A 19261-nucleotide genomic window follows, 5' to 3' on the forward strand; every position below is an offset into this window, starting at 1 on the left:
CATGGAAAGGACACCAAGAATTTTTATGGCCCCCTCACTTCAATACAACGCAATGCCACTTATTTTGCATCATTGCAATAAGACTTACATTTTCATTTTAAAACCCCTTCAGGGGCTTCCCTGGTGGCGCAGTGGTTGAGGGCCCACCTGCCGATGCAGGGGACACGGGTTCGTGCCCCGGTCCGGGAAGATCCCACATGCCGCGGAGCGGCTGGGCCCGTGAGCCATGGCCGTTGAGCCTGCGCGTCCAGAGCCTGTGCTCCGCAACGGGAGAGGCCACAACAGCGCGAGGCCCACACACCGCAAAAAAAAAAAAAAAAAAAAAAAAAAAAAAAAAAAAAACCCTTCAAGCACAGACATAACTCACTTCCATTGAAGCTATGTTAAATTAAATAATACTCTTCTTAAACTTAAGAAAAGTAGCATTGCTATCATTTTCACAGTGAGGAACCCTTTTCATTACATTGACACAAAATTCAGGAGCCACTCCCATCTCTCTCTCTCTCTCTCTCTCTCTCTCCATCAAAACCAATGCTGTGGCATTGCTTAAATTCTGTTTTTGATCTATAGGTTAATAAAGGTAAATCATTGGGGGGATTGGAAAATGGGATGCCCACCTGTGGCATTAAGTATATATTGCATCATATACAGTATAATTTGCCCTGAAGTCTTAGAAAATAACTGACAGTAACAGTGGAATTTGAGGAGAAGTAGCAGTTAGTGAAAATAAAGGGGTCATTTGAGGCAGCCTAGGGCTGAGGGTCAGAAGATCTGTGTTCTTGTCTTTAGCCAATATGGATCACTCCCTCCATTATAAAATGGGGACAATGACACCTGTAGAGGGCTGTGGTAGGGTATGATGAGATAGGAAATGAGAAATCACTTGGAGGAAGAAATGTTCTCGATAAACACAAAGTCTTATCACTAGGTTGCCATACTAAACGTGCCAAAATTGTCTTGATTATAAAGTTACTTACATTTCAATGGACAATATCCAAATAGCTTATCCATGTCGTAGTCTGTAGTGGTTCCACACCAGAGCCATCCGTCGGACCGCCCAGCAGTTGTGCAATCCGCATACCACTTGTTTTCAAACTTGAATGGAAATGCACAGGTTGCCCCATTGGCATTGCCCAGGAGTGTGTACATGGCTAGAAGAGACACATTGACTTGTACTTAGAATGGATGTGAATCTCCTGAACGATGACTTTCCAATCAGAAGGTTACTGCAAGGATCGGTCTTATGTTTCTGATCACAGCTCTTACACTAACACAGGGAATTCCTTTGTATTTCCCTTCTCTTGCAACTCCTGTCTTTTGCTGGATACATGTGTCCTCAGGAAAAACTCTAGCACCACTTCTATTCTGCTGTCTTTTGCAATAAGATTTTCCTCTTTGCTCTCATGAGCCAAAAGCAGTCAGCTCTATTGACAACAACTTTGACTTCTGCATTTCCTCCAAATAGAGAAAAGGCCATCCTTCCCCTTGGCTGGAATCAGAGAATTACTAAATCTGTAGACTGAAAAATAACCTTATAGCTGTGTAACCCAAACACACAGTCAAAACTTCAATCCCCTCCAACCACTCCTGTCCAGCCAGACTCCACTTGAGTCCCTCAACAATGGCTACGAGAAAGGGTAGGAACTTTAGCATAAATCTCTAATTCACATCATGGAAAGAAATCACTTAAAACCCTTAGATACTATCTATAATCAGTATTTGTCTTTTTTAAAAAAATGAGTCCAAACAGATCAAAATGTGAAGCTCTAGGTTCACCTAGAAACGAAAGTTGAAACAAATATAGAATTGTGGACTTCTCTGGTGGTGCAATGGTTAAGAATCCGCGTGCCAATTTAGGAGACATGGGTTCGAGCACTGGTCTGGGAAGATCCCACATGCCATGGAGCAACTAAGCCCATGTGCCACAACTACTGAGCCTGCAAGCCACAACTACTGAAGCCCTCGAGCCTAGAGCCTGTGCTCCGCAACAAGGGAAGCCACCACAATGAGAAGCCTGTGCACCGCAACAGGCGAGAGCAACCCCTGCTCGACGCAACTAGAGAAAGCCCGCACGCAGCAGTGAAGACCCAACGGAGCCCAAATAAATACATTAATTAAAAAAAAAAATAGAGAGAATCGTTATGGATCACGGTTTGGCTTAAGTCAAAAGGAAGCTCATATCTCCATTGACAACCAAACTACTCAAGTAGCTAAATGCTCCAGTATGTTCAGTCCACCTTTGTAGGGATGCCTCTTTGGGAGATAATAATCCTCTATATTGAAATATTCAGTCTCTTGTGACAAGTTTATATTCAGAATTTTTTCTAGGTAGGAATACTCTTTTCCTACTTAAGTTTCATAGATTCTATGACTTTAAAAAGTTCTTTAAAGACATCTTGAAAGTCATTAAGATAATATAATATTTGTAAAACACATAGCACAGCATCTAACATATGTAAAGAGCACAACAAAAATAAGCCACTTACTTCCTTTCCTTTTCCTTTGCTCGTACTTATTTTGTCCACCTTAAAAGCTAGGTTTATTTTCAGTTCCCTCAAAATGACTCTTTTGCCAATTGCCTAGCTGTTAGTAACTTTAAAATGTGACTCTAGCTTTTGTTGCACTAAGTTACAGGACTAGTTTTCCGAATCATAGATTGTATAAAGAACATGCTGGATTTGTAATAATTATACCATTGTTCCTTCATATGAGGAAAACGTGATAAGACCACCTAGGGCTAGTGGTACTGTTCATTCAGCTAGCCAAGGAATTCTCAGTACTCAGTTTACAGATGTCAATCAGAAATGGCTTTTTAAGGACTAACTTGATTTATTAAACAAAGCACTGAGGAGGCCAACTTGACTAACAAATCATGTCACTGCACTCAATTGACTCTTCCTCTTGTGGGCCACACTTCCAGACAATCCTCAGATCCGTCCAAGTCTACAAAATCTGAGTCGATCACTCAAAATTAAATCCTTGGCCTCAGGTAGTTTTCTTCCCCAAGTTTTCTTTAGAGAGACAAAGACTCTGCATACATCCTCTCTGCATTGTCTTTACTTCTAATGCATATTCCAATGAATCGATTGCAAGATCACTCTGAAGGGCTAGACCTTCTAGCAGGAATATCTTAAGTATTAGGGAGTATGCAATGGACCATCTGCATCCAACCACACAGTATTGATAAAAATAATTCAGTAGATCCCTAGGCCCTTCCCCCAATATGCTAATTTAGAATCTAGGTGAGGGGGACCTTGGGATCTGTATTTTTAACGAGGTCTCCAGATGATTATTCAGCACATTAAAGTTTGAGAACCACTATCCTAAATCCTATGCATATTTTTCTCAAAGCAAACAGAAGACCAGAAAGCAGGGGCAGGGGGTGGAGAGAGGACTACAGAACTTCAGCGATATCTTTTAAAATAAAATGAGAATTCTGATCCCTTAGCACCAAACTTCCTTGTGTTGGATTCCTCAATCAGAACTATTGTCCCACCTGTGGAATTTGACTCAGTCAAGTTTGATTCACCCTTGTCCTGCCCTATAATTTTCCGACAAGTTTCGCCTGAAATGCTGTGCTGCTTAGGTTGCCTCAGGTAATTTCTAAACCTACATTATGTTCAATAAAAGCCTTGGGATAACTTCTTTCTGAGCCCCCCTTCTCACTCTTCTTCAGTTCCTATTCTCTTCTTCTCTTTATAGAACACAGAAGGAAAATGGAAAGCTGTCAAATCATCACCTTGAAAAGAGCTGAACTCCGATGATCTGTGTACCTGCCGTAAGCTACGTTCAACCAACCTTTGCAGCCTCAGTAACATAGTAATTTTGCAAACAGCTTAATCTCTTGCCCCAAGAGGCAGGCTCTTTCTCTGACCTTGAGGTCGTTCTAGGTAACACGTCACAGAAATCAAGTGTCCAAACCTGGAAAGTGGTTACAACATCATCTGACTCAAAAAGCCTTTGTAAAGGGCTTCGAGTTCTTTTTTGTTGTTTATCTTTTTTCTGTGCAGTCACTAGAGAATGAAACTTGGCCAAGATGAGCGAAGACTAGATACTCTGATTTTATTTAACCTTCACGAGCTGAAGGAACCAACTACATATACAATTATTTCCTGCCCGACAGGTGCTACCACTTTCTAAAACAGCAGACAAAGACGCTGAAGGTTAGTTTATAAGCTACTTCCTTAGCTTTTCTAATTTGCTGATTATTACATAATGTCTCCAAATACCCATAAGGTAACAAATAAATTAGAAACATTTAGAAACCAGAATTGTCAAGATTTCATTTTACACAGCCTGAATTGGTAAAGAATGTTGTTCCACGGATCATTTGTTCAGAGGTAATGTAAACAAAGGAAAAGAAACATTTCGTTAAACTCTTTTATCACGACAATCATACAATGTAAAATGGAAGACACTGGGTCAAAGACTACAGTGAAAAGTAATTTCTAAAAACGGTAACCCACTGTTAAAAAAAAAATCTTAGCAAAAGTTACAAGAAACGTCTTCCCATTAATTACAAATAGTTAAAGTATCATTTAGGACTTTGTACCACATTTCCTCATTCACAGAACACAGAACAGTTCCAAACACAAAAGTAATCAATTAATACTTCTAGTACAGACTAAACAGGAATATGCTTATTTCCTTGAATTAGTTTCCAACTAAGAGGATGAGAAAGACTTGACAGAAAGGAAAAAAAAAAATTCCAAGCTTCTTACCTTCATAACCTCTAGAGCATAAATCATCTGTGGTTCCATAAACTTTCCATCTGCTCCATAAACCTGATCCCTTGTAAAGCATGATGTTCTTTTCTTGTCTATTGCCATAGTTAAAAAATAAATCTTCTCCCTTGATTCCCCAAAGCGTGTCGTTTTTGCACTCCCATTTCTGAAATTCACTCCTGGAGTCACAGGCATACAGAGTGACAGGAACCCAGTCAGTTTTTGATGGCACCCCTAAGCATAACTTAAAGGCAACACTCATGATCTGCGATTCAGACACCCATCGGAATTTCTGAGCTTCGCTGTCTTGGTTGCAAACTGCAGTTTGAACTGCACTGGGAGTTAATGCTTCCACGCAGCGCTTGTGATCTTCATTGTATATTAAAAATTGCCTAGTGTCTGTTAAAAAAAGAAAGAAAGGATGCTTAAGTGGATACATAGGACAAAGACAATATTTTAGGTCACAAGTTCTCAATGTTTCCATTTCCCGAAAGACCTGTGATCACAGGAAAAGGGTTGAAATTGGCTCAGCCTGGGCCACCTCTGCTCCCTCCGTGGGTCCCTGAAGCTGGAGAGAGACCGGGTTGAGGGGCCTCTTGGGAGCATGCGGCTGGAAATCTTCAAGCTGTCCTAGTTCAGACAAGGAACCTTATGAAAAGACTTAAATGCCTTAAATGCACACAAACTGTAGTGGAGTAAACATAAAAGGTAGGTAACAGAGGAAGAAATAATACTCATCTGAGAAAAGCAAATTTGGGGATGAATACAATAAGCTATAAAATTAAACACTTGTGTATCCTGGAATAGAATTCCGAAGTCCGACTATCCCTACCCTTTTTGAGATAGATGAAACCTATACCCAGTGATTCTAACTATAACATTAGTAAGGTTTTTCATATTAAAAAAAATGATTTTGGGCTTCCCTGGTGGCACAGTGGTTGAGAGTCCGCCTGCCGATGCAGGGGACACGGGTTCGTGCCCCGGTCCGGGAAGATCCCACATGCCGCGGAGCGGCTGGGCCCGTGAGCCATGGCCGCTGAGCCTGCGCGTCCGGAGCCTGTGCTCCGCAACGGGAGAGGCCACAACAGTGAGAGGGCCGTGTACCGCAAAAAAACAAACAAACAAACAAAAAAAACAATTTTATTTTAGGAAATTTTACATTCATTTAATGTCCAGCAAATTTTTGAGCTAAGTGTCTTCTGGGAAGCCCAGAGGTCTGGGCAACCAGAGAAGTTTTTTTGTTTTCTTTCCCATCCAACAATAGGTAACTTGGACATCTAGTGTCTTTCGTTTCACTGGCATATTCAACCTAAACTTTGCATAACAAAAAGATACAAAAATGCATTTGATAGTGTTATAATTTGTGAAGTTTGCAGTAAAGGTTGAATAAATGTAGGTTTTATATCATTTAAGGTAGTATTTATGAGAGTAACTTTATAAAAAGTTTTTTTTATACTTGTAATTTGGGGCTGGTACTTTAAATAAGTATGTATAGATAGTTTATGCTTATAGTACATAGCTGCTAGCTAGCAAAACTCAACTTCCTCTTGACAAAAAGAGAAAAAGAATAAAAAGGTCTGGTAAGCATATTTTTGTCCTTTAAATCAAAATTGATTTCATGTTTCATCATGTAAAGTTTTTTTCTTTTTTGTCTATTGTTTAATAGACAAATGAAAGGAACTGACTATTTTTGTGGCACAAATATAAATTAAACACTTTTTGTGAAGTTTAACTAAATTCTTTCTACTTAAGAGGTTCTTTCAAAATGAGCTGGTATGGTATTACAGATGTTTGAGTGTCTGGCTGAATGAGCCTGGTATTTTTTTTACACTTGATTTCAATTTCAATTTATTTTTTTAAATTGATTTTATGGAAGTATAAATTGATTCACAATGTTGTGCTACCTTTTGCTGTACAGCAAAGTGACTCAGTTATACATATATATACATTCTTTTTCATATTCTTTTCCATTATGGTTTATCCCAGGATATTGAATATAGTTCCCTGTGCTATCCAGTAGGACCTTGCTGTTTATCCATCCTATATACAATAGTTTGCATCTGCTAATCCCGATTTCAATCAGGTCATCCCAGTGAAATTATTAAAGTAATCATAGTGCCACTAAGAGAGGCCTTTGCTTCCACAAGCCAAATTCTATCTACTGTCCTCAGCACCCCGTGGGGTTGGCTCCACTTACACTCGGAGATCAGTCTTGGACTATCAACTTCAAGGTCATAATGGATCTTTGTCTCAAAAGATTATGTTCTCCGGCTCTATCTGCTCTTGTCTACACTTGTTAGAGACCTCTTGCCTCTGTCTTGCCTGGGTTCCTAATTCAGTGCTACTTTGTACCTCTGCCTAGATTCCTTGGCTGGGTTCCTCATGTCTGCTGGTTTGATTTCTTGGAATCGGGACTCACTAGAGCCTGAATTCAGAACATCTGCTTCTGCTGGCATCTTTGGAATTAATGCCTGTCAACAGAACATGCAGTGTCGATCCAGTCTCCTCCCATCTAACTGAAGGCCTTCCCAAGCTTGATCTTTGTGAGGCAAAATGCGTAACTCTGTGCGTTGGCAATAAAATTAAAATGTTAATAATATTTTGTTTTGTTCATAGTAAAACCCAGGAAATAAGAAGATAAAATGTTCTTTAGAAACAGTTATAGGATAATTTACCATACACAAATGTAAATCTGCTAATCTAAAAAGGTACTGAACTCTGAAAATGTTACCATAGATATCTGTAGACTCAGCTATATCGCCCTTTACATTTCATTTGTGTTGGCTATTCCACCTGTTCTTTTCCTATCTAGACTTACCTTCCACATTTCACAGTTTTTCTCAGTACCATCCCAACAATAAATCTCTCTTCCACCTCCTACTTCAGCCATTTGATTTTACTGTTGAGTGGTCAACACTCAGTAACTGTCTAAATTCAGTCAACCAACCAGCTGGTAACCAACCATTTAAGGTAAGGTGCTTGGAAGTCATATTGCATGAATAGTGTTCCTCTTTCAGAATTTTTATACTTACCTGACTTTTATTTCATGTACTTAATTTTTGTCTGTAGTTCCATCTTAATTTCACTCGAAATATGATGGTATTTAATGAGCAAACATACAATATTCTCTTTTTCATTAAGGGCACCATCATCCACCTAGATCCATAAGCCAAAAACCTAGGAGTCTTCTAGATTTCCAGCTTTCCTGCACTTTCTAGGACAAAAGTAGAATCTGTTGGCTTTACCCAACACATACCATGATGGTTCCTTTTATGTGTCTAATTGGCTAGGACATGGAATGCAAATATTTGGTCAAATACCAGTCTGGATATTGCTGTGAAGGTTGTTTTGGGAGGTTTTTTGTTTTGTGTTCGTGTTCTAGATAAAGTTAACATTTAAAGCAGTAGACTTTTAGTAAAGCAGATTACAGTCCATACTGTAGGTGGGCCTCATCCAATCAGTTGAAGGCCATCAGAGAAAACAGACTGAGGTCCCCTCAAGAAGAGGAAATTCTATCTCTAGATTGTCTTTGGACCTGAACTGCAGTATCAACTCTTTCTTGAGTTACCAGCCTGCCAGCCTCCACCACGGCACGAGGCAATTCCTTAAAATAAATCTCTCCGAAAAGATATTGATAGATAGATGACAGATAGATGATAGCTAGACAGACAGATGATAGATAGATAGATAGATAGATAGATAATAGGTAGATAGATACATGATAGGTAGAGAGAGAGACACACACAGAGATACACACACACACACACACACACACACACACTCATACACACACCCTACTGGTTCTGTTTCTCCAGAGAAACTTGACTAATACAAATACCCTAATCCATTCTCTTCTCTTCATCTCCACTGCCACACCCCAGACTAAGTCACCATGTTCTTCCTCTGCTCTTCCTCGCTTTGAAACTGGAATCATCAGAGATAATGCCTGATCTCCCAGTTTCCTGGTTGAGATGGGCTTAACATGTCACCTGTCTCCAAATTGTAAACCCTACCTAATGTCATGGAATGTTTCTACTTAGCCATATAAAGGAGTCAGATTTCTCTCTGTTTTGCAATCTCTTTAGCAGATAGATGGTGCATATCACAGTCGGCTTGAATAGTTATTCAATAATAAAATTATTTTCTTTTTCTTCTACTTTCAGGGAGAGGTTTTCTAGGTTGGAAGAGATTTTGCTTTTTACCGTATCTCTTCCCAAATTAAAACCCTTCAAGAGGACCACTCCACATGTGGGAAAAAACCCCTCCAGTCTCCATGTCACAGCTTACTAGATGGGGCTCGATCCAGCCCTGCTGACCCTCTGCTCTCACCTTCTCCCACCCTTGTTCTCACTCACCACCTTCCAGCCACAAAGCCTTTCTGCTCCTCAAGAACTTTAAGCTCATTTTCACCGTAGAGACTTTGTATTTCAAGTTCCCTCTTCTTGAAATACTCATTAAGGTTCCAACTCAAGTGCCAAATCCTTAGTGAGCTAACAATCCAAATTTTACTCGTTTATTTTCTATATACTATTCATAACCATCTTAAAAAATATATTTTTAAAAATTTGTTTACTTGTGTTTTGTCTGTGCCCCTACTGGAATGTAAATTCGCTGAGTAGAAAGACTTATCTTTCCAATCCAGTACTGTATTCTCTCTTTTTGGAGCATAATGGTTCCTCAACAAATATTAGTTGAATGAATAAAAGAATAGTTATTAAATCTGAAGCATCTCCTGACTGTAAACCCAGTTACATTCTTTTATTTAATAGCTGATTAATGACAATGGGTCTATTTCATAAGACTTTTTTCCCTTGAAATTTTATTTTTACCAAAGAGTGATTTATAAATGTTTATACTTATAAAAGGAGTACTTGGGGACTTCCCTGGTGCCGCAACTAAGGAGCCCGAAGCAACCAAATAAATAAATAAATAAATAAATAAATAAATAAATTTTTTTAAAAAGGGTACTTGGAAATGAAAAGCTTCTATTTCAATACAAACTTATCTCTTCTTGCTTCCTTTATTTATCTTTGACATTGGGAAGCAGTGCAAGTTTGATATTGCCTTTGCTAGACAATAGAAGGAAATGTAAAATCATCGCTTTATGATCCTGCATTCATACATTATTCTTCTCCTCAACTAGTCAACATGTAAGTTTTGCTTTTATCACTGTCTCTGTGCAATGTCTCTGAGTTAAAATATCATACTTCTTCCTCTGAAAAGTGATTCAAGACCTTGACCAAAAGACAGCTTGTGGCATTTTTGTCACTATTAACCAGACCAATGTTTCATTTGGATAAACATTCAATTTTTGTTTTCTATACTAATTATGTTTTTGTAACAGAAATATTGCAAAGCTGAACAAATGATAACAGATGATACTTACACATCAGAAATGTATTTACAGAATTGAAGAGACCCGTCATCCATCTTAACTCAATCTTACTAACCTCACATTTATTTTTCAACAGATAGGTGCCAGGCACCATGCTAGTGACAATGCAAAGACAAACCAGACACAAATTCCCTGCCACAAGGAGCCCACACTTCAAGGGGAGAAATATCAAAGGTCAAAATACATTCAGGAAAGAAGCAAGAAGTTTCCACACAATGCCTCAGGTTTAAAATGGCTGAAACCTAGATATCCAATATCACAGGTACAAATTTTCTTTTATGGTTTTTTTTTTTGGTTTTTTTGCAGTACACAGGCCTCTCACTGTTGTGGCCTCTCCCGCTGCGGAGCACAGGCTCCGACGCACAGGCTCAGCGGCCGTGGCTCACGGGCCCAGCCGCTCCGCGGCATGTGGGATCTTCCCGGACCAGGGCACGAACCCGTGTCCCCTGCATCGGAAGGCGGACTCTCAACCACTGCGCCACCAGGGAAGCCCCAAATTTTCTTTTAAGCACATTTTAACCATTTTAAAATAATAACATTGAGCAAGTCATTAAATTTCCAAACTTACTGGCAAAGAAAGTTACGTTACTAAAGGTGACAAGTTAGAGGTATAACTATTATATGCTGTACTTCCTTATATATTTTTAGGCTTTCCCCACCATCAATACATAAAATGCTGACATGAAAGCATAAAAGCTAATAACTTCTGGAAGATAGAGAAGCTGGATAAGAGGAAAATAAGTGGGTATTCTGTAGCAGATGCTACCAGAACCATTTCTTCCTGCCTTTTGCCATTTTAGTGAGCACCAGCCCTGGGCCCCAGTGGCATCACCACATCTCTGGGCTGGGGCGCATCTTCTGGCCATCAGAGAACACTTTACACACTGCAAAGACCAGTAGGGTCAGAGAACGAACACCTCCTAGGAGTAGCCCTTTGCCAGTGACCAATGGCTATAGACGAATAAACAGCCCCAATCTTTGCACCGTGGGCAGGATGATTCTGAGGCGCACATCCTACATTGTCACCCAGGGCACCTAGCAAGGCTGAGCTACAGCTGTCCACAGGGGTCACTGGCTCCTGGACCCACCATGGACCAGCGGCCTTTATTCTGGTCTCACGTCTGCACCCTTCAGCTAGTCTTTCCCAGGACTGGCTCCCAAATAAACTACTTCACTCAAATCATTGTCAGAGGTCACCACCTTGAGCCATCCAAACTAAGAATCTATCCATTAGCCCCTATAAGTGAATGTACACCCACAGATGTGTCTCCAAAGAACTGAAATTAAGTTAATAAATAAATATTTATTTTTATAAATGTATAATGTTTATAAGTTAAAAATAAATATTTATTACGCACCTAGTATATGCAAAAAAAAAACTACAACAAGTGCTGGGGGCAGGGGAAAAAACTAAGGATCACGCTATTAGGTTTAGCGATGTTGAACGAAAGGATAAAGGAAAAACTGAGAATGATTTTATTTACCACTTCAATCCTTCATTCATTCATCAAATCTCCAGAGAACCTACTAATTTAAGTCCCTGCATTTGGCTATCTGGGGGAGGTCCAAGTATGAATCCAATATGGGTTGTGACCTCAAGGAAAGAATAGAGGCTGGGATAAGGAACTCTGCCAACGTCCTGCCTCCCCTCCTAAAGACAGGAATATCTACACCCTCCCTGGGCTCGTTCACTCCCATCTCAGTAGCTCTCCCTCAGCCTACTGATCCCTTTACCTGTGTCCTGGATTCCATCCCCTCCTGAGGCTCTACTCACTATCCTTCCCTTTCTCCCCTCTATCCTCAACCTCAGAATGCCAGCCTCTCCCCCAATTTCAAGACAAACAAACAAAACCTGTAGGTAAGACGTTGACACTACACAGCTTTTTCTTCTTCCACTCAACCACACTAATTAATCTTTATGTATCATGTTCACCTGATTTGACATAATCAGAGCTGTACTGCTCACTGGCTGTGTGACCTTGGTCAAGTTTCTAAACTACTCTGTGCTGCCTTGCCCCCACCCCAAAGAATGAGGAGGAAAGCACAGGACCTGCTAGTTGTTGTGAGAATTAAATGAGATCATCTAAAAAAAGCGCTGAGAACAGTTCCTGACACAGAAATTGCTTGATACATGTAAGTGTATTCTTATCACTAACTTGGGAAAATCAGTCTTAAAGGCAATGTGAAACGGTCCAGAAGAGGATGAAACCGGAGAAACAGAGAACCTTTGCAGCATCCCAAAGAGAAGGACAGAGACAATGGAGACCCCCAGAGTTTCCAGGTGATGTGGTGGAGAGAGGTATATTCTTCCAGGTCAGCAAACTTGCAGGCAAATGCTGGTTCCACCGTTCACTAGCTGTGTTGCCTTAGATAATCATTCTAGTCTCAACTCCTGATCTGTAAAATGAGTATAATGATGCTCTCTGATAGAGGTGCTCTGAATTTTCTAAATGAGATAATGTAAGCAAAGCACCCAGCATATCATTTTGCAGAGAGTAAACCTTCAAATGTTAGTGTCCTCCTTCCCATCTCCAAGTGAAAAGTCTAAACAATTGATACAAAGAGAGGGACTAAGTCCTTCTTTGACATACTGTTGTTTTGAAGCACGTTTATGTCTTTCCTGATGGACACACCCCAGCTGGTAAATTACATCTACTTCTTAGCCTCAGAGCCAGAAGACCATGGTCAAGAATTAGCTCTGGTCCTTAATGGCTAGCTGACTTCCAAGCCTCAGTTTCCTCGTGTAGTAAAATGTGGATTGTAACACCCACCCAACCCATCTCACTGGGTTGTTTTAAGGATCTGATTAAAGATCTGAAAGCAATTACTTAAAGTGATTAAAGATCTGAAAGGGCTCTGTGTCCTTAACTTGGTCTGTAATTAGAAGAATCTGTCCAACAGTGCTTACTTCTCTGTCAGTTTTCATTCTTTTTGAAAGGGCACTTGCCTTCCTATCTCCTTCTACTTTCACTTTTATTCTACCTGATTTTCACTAGTTCCCTCTATGGGCCAATGTAACCATATGGTATTTCCATTCAACAGTGCTTGATGGTCGCCAAGAGGCGAGAGGACACTGCCATTCTCACATCGACATCAGTTTCCCTCTCTCTGCCATGCAGATAACAAACCACTTCAGAAGCTACTTTCCTGTGCAACTCCCCTTGTGATGTGTGATCTCCTGGTTCTCCCTTAGCTGCTCAAGATTCAGTCTCAGACCAGGTTTCGGGATCAGTGTCATCACTGTAATCTCCAGGTCCCTTTGAAGACAAGGGTCTTTGTCTTAACTGAGGTTGAGTGTATTTGATTCTTCTTTTTTTTGACAGGTTACCTGTCAAAATAGACAACTATAAGAGCAATTGAAGAAAGAAAGATGATGAAAACTTGGTTTTGGTCAACAGTGTCAGAAAGTATGTCTTAAATCTGGTATCCAAAACAAGTCATACGTATGAAGGAAGAAATGAGAGACTAGGAATAAAGAAAAGGAAGGAAAGAAAGAAAGAAAGAAAGAAAGAAAGGGAGAAAGAGAGAAAGAAAGAGAGAAAGAAGGAAAGATAGAAAGAGAGAAAGAAACAAAGAAAGAAAAAAGAAAGAAAGAAAGAAAAAGAAAGGAAGGAAGAAAGACAAGAAGAAAAGTAGAAATATTATAAGGAAAATTTTATGAAAAATGAAAACTAGTAAGGGAATAGGCAGTGGGCAACTGTTCCTTGAAGACGTCCAAGATTGGTATTAAACCAACCATTTGTTGAGCAAAAACACATTGCTTCTGTTTAATAGAAAGAACACTGCCCTGGGAGCCAGCAGTCCTGAGCATTCAGCAGGTTGTGCCACTAACCAGTGAGACCCTGGAAAGATCACTTAACCTGTCAGGACCTCAGTTTTCTTACCCATAAACGAGGAGGTTGCATGCAGCACAGCAGTGTGCTAGAGGTCACATTCACTCTGTTTGTTTTTGTTTTTTTTCACCCTCATGGGCCAGTGAGAGCCTCTTACTGACACCTCTTCCCAACTCTGCTTCCAGTGGCATCACGCTGGTAGTTTAAAATCAACCATGGTGGGAGTCTCACACCGTGGAAATCACTCCAGGCCACAAATCAGTGCTTCTTCTCTTCTGAGAACCAACTGTTAAGTTTACCGCCACTGCACTGCCTGTGAGCCAAACCGTCCCAATTTCGAGCTAAACCTCTGTGCCTGAGCAACTCTCATTGTATCTCTACCACAATTATATCCCCATTGAGGTCTAGACGTTGGCACTGAATGCAGTTCTTCCTGCTAAAGAGATAGCAGGGCAAGATCAAGAAGTCACTCTCCCTCTGCTATGCTTGGCCACCCGGTCCCGTCCAGGTACAACAAGGGGTCTCGTGGTGTTGATGATGCGGGATGTTCTCAGGGAAGTGGGAGAAAGGGTTCTGGGTTGGAAAGAAACCACAGGAAGCAGGGAGATCCTTTTTGTGGGTTATATAAATGGGAAGGGAGTCCAGGGGAGGGGGTACGGATAGTTTCTATATTCTTTATTCTACTGCTAACTAACTAGGCGCTCTGCTTTTATCCAGACGCCTCTGTTCATGTGCCACTTGGGCCAAGAAAAGGTCAAATAAGAATTAAAGGCTCTCAAGTTAATAAAAAATTTTCTGGAAAAAGCTCCCTTATACATGTTTTTGTTTTTGTTTTGCTTTTATTCTTTAAGTAAAGATCCTTCAGCACCCTCCTGCTTCTCCCATAGTTGTGTCTATGAAGAGGAAGACATTCATCAGAGCAAGGCATCCTGCGTCTCCAGGAGGGAAAACTGCCTAAGCAAAGTGAGAAAGACTTTTTGCCCCCAAAACATTAAGAGCAAGTTTAAAGAAACTTAGGGAATTCCCTGGCGGTCCAGTGGTTAGGACTCTGTACTCTCACTGCCGAGGGCCCTGGTTCAATCCCTGGTCTGGGAACTAAGATCCCACAAGCCACACAGTGTGGCTAAAAAAAAAGAAGAAGAAGAAGAATAAAAAGAAATTTAGGGGCTGTATCTGTGGTATCTGTGCTGCCCAGTATGGTAGCTATTAGCCCCAAGGGTGTATTGTACACTTGAAATGAAGCCAGTCTGAATTGAGATGTCCTGTAAGTATAAGATGCACATTGGATGTTGAAATTTTAATTTAAAAAAATGAATGTAAAAATATCCCAGTAAGTTTTATACTGATGAATGTCGACTAATAATATTTTAGATACATTGGGTTAAATAAAACGTATTCATAAAATCAATGTTTCTTTTTTTTTTTTTTTTTTTTGTGGTACGCGGGCCTCTCACTGCTGTGGCCTCTCCCGTTGCGGAGCACAGGCTCCGGATGCGCAAGGCTCAGCAGCCATGGCTCACGGACCCAGCCACTCCGCGGCATGTGGGATCTTCCCAGACTGGGACACGAACCCGTGTCCCCTGCATCGGCAGGCGGACTCTCAACCACTGCGCCACCAGGGAAGCCCCAATGTTTCTTTTTACTTTTTTTTTTTTTTTTTTTTTTTTGCGGTACACGGGCCTCTCACTGTTGTGGCCTCTCCCATTGCGGAGCACAGGCTCCGGACGTGCAGGCTCAGTGGCCATGGCTCATGGGCCCAGCTGCTCCGCGGCATGTGGGTTCTTCCCGGACCAGGGCACGAACTCGTGTCCCCTGCATCAACAGGCGGACTCTCAACCACTGTGCCACCAGGGAAGCCCTCTTTTTACTTTTTTAAAGGTGGCTGCATAATGTGGCTGATGATGTACCTATTGGACAGTGCTGGGTTAGGGTCCAGGTCTCATCCAGTGTCTGTCTGAAGACCTTTAGTGACAGAGAACTTACCCCTAAGCAGAACATTCTATTTGAGACAGCGCAACTGTTAGAATATTTTCACTGCTCTTAGTCTTAACCTTTGGAGTCACAAAGAATATATTAATCCTCTTGCACAAGACAGTTTTTCAAGATGAAGACTGGGGTGATGTGGAGCTCGCCTGCCTTCCTGTCACACTCCTCCTCACTCTCTGAGGGATGCACTCGGTAGCCAGGACTCAGGTAAAATGTGTCCTCAGGCTCCAGGACTCTTTTCTCGGCATTGTATTTTGGGAAACTTCTCCTTTAAATGCTAACTCTACTGCTTGTATTGAACAACTGATTGCTATCATGGGAAAAAAAAGAAGTCACTACTATTGACAGCTGACACTTAGGACGCAACTACTCTGGGTCATATTATGTTCTAAATATTTTACACAGTTCAACTCATTGAATCATTGCAACAACCGATGAGGCAAGTAATACAATGCTCCTTACTTTACACACAGAAAAATTAAAGCACAAAGAAATTAAGCAGCTTCCTGGCAGGGGCCAGGTGCAAACCATACTGCCTTTGCTTGTGTTTTTATAATCCCCACTACTTCGGGCTCATGGTGCATTAACGCTTTCTGTGATGGAACACTCTCCCTGGGAGGCTTCCTGGTGGTGGGGAGTTTCCGTCTCCTCCGTGGCCCCTACTCACACCCGTCTCCAACTCAACAGGGCATGGAGCGCCCTTTCGCACAGGCTGGGCGCAGATGGCGGCGTTTGCTGATTTGAGAGGAATGAAGGGAGATCGGGGAGCCAGCATTTCAAAGTTGAAACCCCGTCCATCTCACGTCAAAAGAGACCTGGAAATAAAAATGCCTACAGGCACTCTCATTCCAAGGGTAAAGCAGGTTGAGACTGAAGAAATAGAAGAGAGAGACTCCGTAATGTCTTTGGGCTTCTGAAAAGCTCTGAATCTATGCCTCACGAGTAATCAACAGTCTCCAGGAGAAAAAAAGAAAAAAAAGGGTGAGGGTGGACAGGAATAAATCAGTCTGAACAACTTAGAACAGAGATAAGGATCAACGTGGAACACAGATAAGCATGAACCCTCTGGCAGTAAAAGCTAGATCAGACTGTTCGTTCACTACTGAGAGAAGTAAGTCAGAGAAAGACACATATCAAATGACATCGCTTATATATGGAATCTAAAAACAGGGTACAAATGAACTTACCTACAAAGCAGAAATAGAGTCACAGATGTAGAAAACAGAAGTATGGTTACCAGGGGATAAAGGGGGGCATGGATAAATTGGGAGACTGGGACTGACATAAGCACACTGCTGTATATAGGACAGAGAACTAACAAGGACCTACTGGATAGCACAGGGGACTCTACTCAGTACTCTGTAATGGCCTGTGTGGGAAAAGAATCTAAAAACGCTTGGATAGACGTATACGTATAACTGATTCACTTTGCTGTACACCTGAAACTAACCCAACAGTGTAAATCAGCTATAATCCAATTAAGAAAAAAGTTAATGGCTCATTCACAGAAAAAAAGATGAGTTCTAAAACTCCCATGGAACCTTTGGGCGGGGGGACGATCTGCGATCCATCCTTAGACCTACCATGAAGAGAGACACCAGTGCCGCCTCCCTTTTGGCCAAAAACACTCAGAAGTTGTTGGTTGGGGGTTAGATAGAAACTGAAAACTAGAATCGGCCAACCACTGAGGAAATCGCTCTAAGAATAAAGCGGGGAAGAGGCGATGGCAGATGAGAGAAGAGGTAAGAGGAAGACGGGGCTCCGTGGCGCTCAGGTCAGGCGGCCCCTCTGACCTGCCAAGCGGCCGCCTTCTCCGGGTGCCCCACTTCCAGGCCTGGGGACCAGGTGGAGGTTTGCCGCAGAGCTGGTGGTACGGAAGCCCTGTTTTCTCTTCCCCGCAGGTATGGAAGAAATCCCTCAAGCCTGACCCAGAGGGGAGGGGGCACCCCAGGCCCCAAGTCAGAAAGCTTCCAGGTCAGAGCCCACTTACCCAGGAGCTGCACGGCAACCGGAAGGAGAGAGAGGAAAGCCAGGAGCGCGGACAGCTTCATGGCCCAGGCTTGAGCCTCTTCTTGCAGGGATGGAGAGGAGAGAGCCGGGGGAACCAAGACAGTGAGGGCGCCGGCTCGCCCTGCCCCTCCCCCCGTCTCTGAACAACCGGCTGAAAAGACGCTTGGAGGGAGGGCCCGCTTTTAAAGGGCTTCTGAAGTTAGGGAAAACCTCCAATACGGAGATATCCTGTCACATGAGGGCGGTTGGAAAAACAGGAATTCAAAGTTACAACTTTGCTTCGTAAGCTAACTTCTCAGAAGAGCAGACACAGGGGACGGGGAGAGAGGGACACGTGGGGGGACAGCGGTGAGGAAGAGGGGGGAGGCGAGAGCGGGCCGGTGAGCAAGGAGCAGCCGGGCCAGCCTGCAGGGCAGTGGGAAGTGAAACAGCTCTGGACCTCCTGGCCCTCCAAGGAGGATGGGGCCGTGGGGAGGGCAAGCCGGAGGCCACTACCTGGCCTGGAAAAGTCCGGTTTCCTCTGGGAAGCCGCTGAATCGGGGGACCCTCGGCAGACAAATCCCAGCGGAACATGGTAGAGCGGGCAGGCCCTAAGCAAAAGGACAGTTTTCTGGGGGAAACATCCTCGTAAGAGCTGAAACGGACCCACCTCGTTCTCCATATGCAGTGCTTAGAGCCTCCTTTTTCCTTAGAAATCTTCAAAAGAAACTTCACGTGGAGCTTTGTTCCTTTTGGCTAGAAGAAAAGTGAAATAGAGACTAAGCCTAGGAAAGAATCTCAGTCATAACAGGAGGGAGAAAGTTCTAGAAGTCTTTTTCTAGAAACTTCTCTAGAGAGCCAGAGAAAACAGTGACAGGATTTGCAGTAAAGCCTCGGGGCCCATCCTCGACCATAGTGATCTTCTTCAGGTTCACTAGGGTCCTCTTGCTGGGAGAAAACCTGCTCATTTGGTCAAAAAGATGTATATTCATTACAAGATAGGCAGAATACTTTCTTCTAAAAAAATGGAAACAGGTATTTCATTAAGCACCATATTAACCCTAAACATCTATTTTGTTATTTTTTTCAGAAGTGAAATATGAATGAAGAACATTTTGAAGCAGATATTAGTAATTACATAGCCAACCCACAACTGGCGTGTGGGAAATGTTAGCCAGTCAAAAAGAAGCTACTGGAAACATTGTATTCTTTGAAATTTTAAATGAATAGTTTGTCTTCGAGTGGAAAGCTCACACAAAGATTCACACCTCTGTGATAATGTTATAAACTTTGCTTCCTAATAAAAAATGTGACATCGTTCTCTTACTGATTTT

General features: G+C 41.9%; 1 protein-coding gene across 1 annotated transcript in view; it reads right to left on the reverse strand.

The window, feature by feature from the left end:
* The window catches only part of MRC1 (mannose receptor C-type 1), a gene marked incomplete at both ends in the record, with an annotated part of 95044 nt that extends 77055 nt beyond the window's left edge, over positions 1-17989 (reverse strand). Inside the window, 3 exons of the mRNA XM_079700964.1 lie at positions 978-1151; positions 4722-5123; positions 17929-17989. Of these exons, the coding sequence (XP_079557090.1) occupies positions 978-1151; positions 4722-5123; positions 17929-17989 (637 nt within the window). The remainder of the gene's footprint in view (positions 1-977; positions 1152-4721; positions 5124-17928) is intronic.
* Positions 17990-19261: the final 1272 nt, after the last annotated feature.

Source organism: Hyperoodon ampullatus (assembly GCF_949752795.1).
Source record: "Hyperoodon ampullatus genome assembly, chromosome: 3".
NCBI classification, from domain to species: Eukaryota; Metazoa; Chordata; class Mammalia; order Artiodactyla; family Ziphiidae; genus Hyperoodon; species Hyperoodon ampullatus.